Below are 7,134 nucleotides of genomic sequence, written 5' to 3' on the forward strand. Positions count from 1 at the left end.
AGTGATTTGGACAGTACAGTGGCATTTGTTACATTCTATGTAATTTTGTAACAAAATGGAACAAACAAGATATATGTTCTCATGGAAGTGCGTGATTATAGTCACCACTCATAACACATAAAGAAACGAGACAGATTTCGATATGTCCATCAAGACATTGTCGAGGGATGTCCCTCTCAAGTATTTTCCTCTCAAAGTAATCTTACCAATGGCGGCCTATGGGGTAATGAACAGGGTAACCGCCCAGGCCTCATGCTTGGAAGAGCCTTGCGCTTCCAAGAGGTACAAAGAAAACAAAATTGACCTTCTTCGGCATTTGGGTAAAAAGGTCTCACAAAGATCTGCAACTCAAGGCCTTGCTCAGACCGCTATAGAATCCAATACTGCGTAATCCACGCACTTGGAACACGATATTAAGAGATAAAGCAGATCTGGAAGTCCACAGTGTGTCAACAGAGGAAATTGTAGAATTCTTGACCTTAGAAACTTTATCGTTCAAGCGATAACCCTAGTTCCGTATCATCCGTACATCCCATGTTATCTACTATCGCTTAATGTTGTTGCTTTGGTTTATACTTAAATAAATCATCATGTACAATCATCCATACTTATTCGTAATAAACGTGCCATATTTGAGAAAGGAAAAATGTTAATCAAATACATACGCATTCTATCCTCGAAGGGGTAGACAGTGGCGCGACTGATGCACCCAATTTTAGCCGTGTGTATTTCATTCCGAAATATAATAGAGTGCGAGCCTATCGCCATATCGAGCACAATTGAAGACTCCGGGCTGATACTGAATAAGAATCCCAATATCACTTTACCCTACCCGGGGATCGAACCCGAAACCTCAGCACTGCAGTCATGCCGTAATACAACTACTACACCGAACCAGTCGAAAATTTTTAATGTATCTAAATAGTTATTATTTTACATGAGAAGATCCACAACAATAGCTTCATTGGAACCAGAATATAACACGCACATTAGGGCCAAACTTGCTTGGCAAACATTTACGTTGTCGCGATACCTGCCCAGACAGATCCTGGATACAAGACACCTACTATCTGTCCAGTCAATACTACTAGTCAATAAACATCTTGGCAGACGAACAGCTTGTTCATCTTACTTCTTTCTAGTATTTTACTGCGAAAGTTAGTGAAAGCATTTAAATGTTTGTTAGAACTAAAAGAAGAAACAGCTGAACGGATTTAGACGAAATTTGGCACCTGGGTAGACCACGTTCTGGATTAATACATGGACTACTTTTTAACCCGGCAATAAACCTCCATGGAAAATAATATTGTTTTTTATCCGATTTTTAAATAGATGGCATTGGCGTCGCATCGTAAAGTAATTAGTGATTTTTTGAGCGGGAATGGCTTTTCACGCAGGCGAAAGCGCAAGCAACATCTAGGTATTGCTTGCGTGTTGTTGCTTATACGGGACTAGTCCCGTATAATAAACAATAAAGCTTAGCCTTAAAAATGAAAATTCCCTACCCTTAATAGAGACGTCGCTACATCGGGAATTACGCTAAAATACGTCACACAACATATTAATAAGGAAAACAATTGATGGATTAAACCAAAACAAGTCCATTTAGTATCAAACATCAGCAAGAGTGAGACGTATTTTTAATTAATATGAATTTCCATTAATAATTAAATAAAAATGAATTCTTCGTCAATTGGTTTGTCCGAATATCAAACAGATGCTGAGTTAAGAAAGGTTGAACTGTTCGTTGGATATCCCGATCAGTTATTGAAGTTTGTTTCTGTGTGCTGTATGCTATTTATAATAATCGGAGTGCCAGGGAACCTTATAACTGTTATATCACTCAAACGATTCAAGCAGGTAAGTGATTTAACGTATAAAAATTGTTTTGTGCATTAAAATCAATTTTCAAGGGATGATTCCTTACATAAGGCCATGACATATTAATTTTATACAATCTAAAGATGGTATGGTGATATTAGATTAATCCAGAATATATGGATCTAGATAATAATTCATGAAATTAATGCATTTTTAGCTGCGATAGCCTAGTTGGGTGTGGAACGGACTGCCGAGACGAATGTCCGCAGGTTCAAATCCCCAAGGGCACACACCTCAGACTTTTCTAAAAAATCATGTGTGTATTCTTTGTGAATTTATCGTTCGCTTTAACGGTGAAGAAAAACATCGTGAGGAAACCTGCACATCTGAGAAGTTCTCTATAGGAATTTCGAAGGTGTGTGAAGTCTACCAATCCGCACTAGGCCAGCGTGGTGGACTAAGGCCTAATCCCTCTCAGTAGTAGAGGAGGCCCGTGCTCAGTAGTGGGCTAGTATATAATACAGGGCTGATATTATAATTATTATTTTTTTAATGCATTTTTAGAAAACGTGGTGGCATTCAATTGTCCTCTGTAGAATTCTCAGTATTTTCTACATCGTTGAGTTGGACATAGTCTATAGAAAGCTGTAAGATGGTAGGTTGGGTTTCGAATCCTAGGTTGGACACTGAGTGAGTTTTCATAACACAATTTTAACAATGGTGAATTGCGAATAGATTTAACGTAAGGCCAGTTGTACAAAAACTGAGTATCTCTGAGTAGAGTCCTGTATCATGCTTTTGAAAGTATGTTGAGCAGTACTCGGTGTGCACCCTACATTAAAGTGAGGACAGATAGAACAAACATACATCACGCCTTCATCCTCATAGGGTTGGGTAGACGTGCATCTAGGGCCCCGCCCTGTGGAATGGGGGCGTTTGAAGAATTCCACCACGGTATCCCCTGCCTGTCGTAAGAGGCGACTAATAGTGGCCACGAAGGGGGTCGTCGGCGGGCAGCAGGGGCTGTCCGCCCTAGTGCATTTTTGTGCATCCTTGCACATTTTTCGGTTGACCCCCGGGATGGACGGCAGTGTGTAGTTGGCCTCATGCTGCCGTAGACGCCGAGGGCGTCCTTCGGTGCGTGGGGGCTTCTGAGCCCCCCCCCCCCCCCCCGGAGACGGGCCGCAAGGCGGCACCGCGCAGGGGCGGCTGCGGACGAATACTTAGACACTTCCGTCAGAGGAAGCCCGCAGTCGTCCCTAATGCGCCGAAGAGGGCCACCGCGGAGTTTTAGCTGGTAGGCCGTGCATAGGTTAGTTGTACTCGGGTTAGGGACTCGGCCCGGCGGTCGCCCGAAGGTCGTCATCAAATCCGGGCGGCTCAACGCCGGGCCGTAAGGCACGGTTACCCCAGCATAACCGCTTAGTCGCCCCCCACGAAGGCTGGGCGGTAGTAATAAGGGACTTTCTCCGCGAAACCAAAAAAAAAAAAAGACGTGCATCTAGGGCAGCTAATGTGCGTTTAATTCCATGATGTGGCAGGGGCAAAACCTATTGTCATATTGGGTACAAATTCTATGGAATTATGACTATATGATCATCAGCCCAGAGTATGCTCCTAATTTGGTATTGAGTAGAAAAACCCAATTTCACTTTTTCCGACTCAGGAATCAAACCCAGGAGCTCAGAGCGGGGATCGTACCGCGCGCGCAATAGTACTACGCCACCGAGGCAATCCAGATAACAGCAGCCGATAGCCTACATTCTTAAATTAGCTCTTAGTAATGCCTGCACATAATAACTTCTGCCGATGACGACTTCAATGCAGGATTACTAATGCATATGTGACTTACCACAACACTGCGATTTTCATTCCAAAGTTTGCACTTTCGACGTTACTCCTGATTCATGATTAACCGCTGTCACGTTCCTAGATACATTAGGTGTGAACTTTGCATTGCACAAGTCTTACAAATAAATATTGTTAGTCAGTGATTGAACTATTGTTTCTTTAACTTTCATATTATTGAAGGTTAGTAAGATAGTGGCAAAGGAGAATTTCAATTTCAATTTTAAAACACCAAATAATTTGTGTTTGATACCTATCAACGAGAAAAACTGTCAATGAATTATATGAATTTTGATTTCTTAACTATGTGAATTGTAACATCTTTAAAGTTAATACCTAATATAATATTTTAGGTATTTCACATTTTACTAATATAAAAGTTGTACTACTATTCTACTACTATAGTACTAATATTATATAGGCAAATGTGAATTTATAACTTAATGATATTACTTTCAGGTTCAAAATGCAACAGCCATATTCATAATCAATTTGTCTGTGGCGGACCTTCTGTTCTGCGCGTTGGTCCTGCCCATGGTCATGTTTTCATACTGGACGCACTCCTGGGTGCATGGAAAGGTGTTGTGTCGGCTATTTCCATTATTTAACTACACATTAGTCATAGTGTCGTTATACAATATAGTCGCAATAGCAATCATCAGATACGTCATAGTGTGCCATCCGATGAAGTATCATAAGTAAGTAGTAAAACTACATTTACCTTTCCTTTCTCCTTTTCAGGGATAGGCAGAGGTGTTACCACACCTACATTTGCAAATAAAATTTTAAAATACTTTGTGTTTAACAATATCTAATACTATTTTTTTTTTTTAGAATATACACTAAAAGAAATATCCGCATAATGCTGGCTGCTTTGTGGATCTTTTCTGTGGGCTTCATATCACTTCCATTCTTTGAGATATGGGGACAAATGGGCCTGGACCCAAAGGCCGGATCGTGTACCATTATACCAGACAAAAACAATGGCAACCCCAAAAAAACCATCGTATCGTCGTCAATTATCATAGCTTTCGTTACAATATTCCTGTGTTATATACGCATTTTAATGGTAGTAAAAAAATCTGCCTTGAGAATCAAAAGTCACAATAACACGAACACTGCAAACGTCAGCAGTGATGAATCTACCGACTCGTCTAATAACACAGATGTGTCAGACATTGCCGAAACTGATGCAGCAAACGAGCAGCCCCAAATGCCTCAGTTTACCTTCCAACAAGGAAATGAGATGAAGAAGAAACTATTACCGACGAAGAAAGACAAGAAACTACGCACAATGGTGCTCGTTATAATGATCTGTTTGTTTGTTTGTTACTTTCCTATGACACTAACGAAGATGCTATACAGCCACGTAGATACATACCCAGTATTTAATATTATAAGTTATATTTTGATATACGCCGCCCCTTGTATCAACCCTGTGTTGTATGTATTCATGTCAAAAGAGTTCAGACAAGCTTATAAATCTCTGTTTAGCATAAATAAATAGTTACAGTTATAGATAGTGGCATGCGTAATAATTATTATTTACGATGAAAGACTATTTTCACGTCTATTTGTTATGTTTGAGTCCTTAATTTTTTTATACTTATCGTCCTCTCTACTATACGGAATATACGCCGCGAAATGTAAAGTACGAAATAAGGACCTATCTTGTTCGATTATTTGACGGTACGGTTACACAAGGTATACCGGCTATATAAAGCCCGTCGTAGTGTGGAGCGGCTCTTTGCCTAAAAAAAAAGTCCTACCGTAATAGTATTAGCATTAAGTGAACAATATTAAATGATAATTACATTGTACAATGTATATTTTACAACTTTGTTGTATGTTATTTATATTTTAAGATTTACAAGGTAAAATGAAGTGGGAGGAAAAACAGTGTGTAAAATTACAAAAAACATGTGTTACAAAACATGATGATACTTATAATTGACTGAAGTGATGAAATGTGTTTAATTGTTATTAGTTAAATTATGAAAAAAATACTATTTAAAGCTACAATGTATTTTAATAAGAAAAATAATTCATTTAATCTCTAAATTACCTACAATTAGTGACCGGACGCATTCCGATGCAATCAAGAAGCACCGTTAAGAAAATTAAATAAGTACAGAAAATAAAATATTATTCAATGAAAATATTCATTCATCAAACTGGAGCAAAGATGTGTGTTTTGAGAGCAAAACTCAAAGCATAGCATACAGGGCAGATGCAAAGTTGGTTGAAACCGTCAGAAAGTCTCCGGGGAACTAAAAATATCGGATGAAAGTTGGCCAAGAAAGCCTTTGCATGTCTTCAATCTTGCACGGCTCGCAGCCAAGACTGGCCTTATAAATTGTGATATATTTTTACACGTACGTCTTGAATCTTTTAAAATAATCCCTAATGGATGTCAACATGATTTATTCTTGTTCGTTGAATTAATTCATATTAGTAACTCTTACATAGCTTACTCAGAGTTTTGAAATTGAAATCAGGTGACAGTTAGAGTGCTATAGCACATTGTGTGTGCATGTGATCAAATGTTTTTGGGTATGGCGTAATCGCCATTACCAAAAACATTTGAATATAATACTGGGTTTAATTGACTGGGTAGTAATCTACCCAGTCAATTAAAGTATCCCGGTAAAGCTGGGCTTTTGGCTATATTTTACCTTTCCTTTCTCTTTCTCTTGCAGTATAAAAATAAACACTAATTAATTGATTGTAGCTAAATAGTCAGGCTTCAATTTGTTGAAAGCATGCACCATCGGTTTGATGCTTTCCGTCAATCAGTCAATATTCCATTTTATTAAATACATAATAACTGTATTTTACTTTCGATCTTAATTTATTTGACTAAAGGCTGGTTTTTCAGTCGTCAAGTAAAAATATCCATCAAAAAAATTATAACCTGACAATGTAAAAGTGAGATAAAGTAACAACTTTATAAAAACTACTGCAATTTCTAATTCGTATGTGTTTTACTTTAACCTACTAATAACTTTTACCAAATGATTAAAACATCAGCCCTTAGGGCAAATTTTTCAATAGTTAGTTAAAAATTATCCATCAAATAAATTATAAGCCGGGGGGGGGGGGAGCTACGTATCAAATAGCGGGAACTCGCCCTCCCCCGACACCCACAGCGAACCACAAGTTCTTACTAGTTTTATTTTAATTTTAAGATTGTGAAAAACAGAAAAATAAAAAAAAATAAAAAATTATAACCTGCCTGAATGTAATGTAACTTTTTCAGATGATAAAAAAAACAGCCCTTAAGGCAGAATATAACATAATAGTCATTAGTTTAAAGTCTGATAGATACCCTAGTTTTATCGGTAAACTTTTAATAATTATTAACAACACAGAAGTCAGCTAGTTCATTTCCATTCTTTATTGAAACAGTGGCCACACAGCAGAAAGCCATCGCAAAGTGCTTGTTTCGGTTCGTTTGTTATTCAT

General features: G+C 38.2%; 1 protein-coding gene across 1 annotated transcript; it reads left to right on the plus strand.

Annotated features, from left to right (window-relative positions):
- Positions 1 to 1,575: 1,575 nt before the first annotated feature.
- Positions 1,576 to 6,643, plus strand: LOC115452938 (G-protein coupled receptor moody). The gene is made up of 3 exons (XM_030181567.2): positions 1,576 to 1,860; positions 4,129 to 4,367; positions 4,504 to 6,643. Exons 1-3 carry the CDS (start codon positions 1,678 to 1,680, stop codon positions 5,174 to 5,176), a joined length of 1,095 nt encoding a protein of 364 aa, XP_030037427.2. The 5' UTR covers positions 1,576 to 1,677; the 3' UTR covers positions 5,177 to 6,643.
- Positions 6,644 to 7,134: the final 491 nt, after the last annotated feature.

This window comes from Manduca sexta, chromosome 11 (assembly GCF_014839805.1).
Source record: "Manduca sexta isolate Smith_Timp_Sample1 chromosome 11, JHU_Msex_v1.0, whole genome shotgun sequence".
NCBI lineage: Eukaryota > Metazoa > Arthropoda > Insecta > Lepidoptera > Sphingidae > Manduca > Manduca sexta.

Coding starts and splice junctions, on each gene's coding strand:
- LOC115452938 (XM_030181567.2), top strand. CDS start 1,678: ATGAATTCTTCGTCAATTGGTTTGTCCGAATATCAAACAGATGCTGAG. Junction 1,861..4,128: donor CACTCAAACGATTCAAGCAG/GTAAGTGATTTA, acceptor TATTACTTTCAG/GTTCAAAATGCAACAGCCAT. Junction 4,368..4,503: donor CATCCGATGAAGTATCATAA/GTAAGTAGTAAA, acceptor TTTTTTTTTTAG/AATATACACTAAAAGAAATA.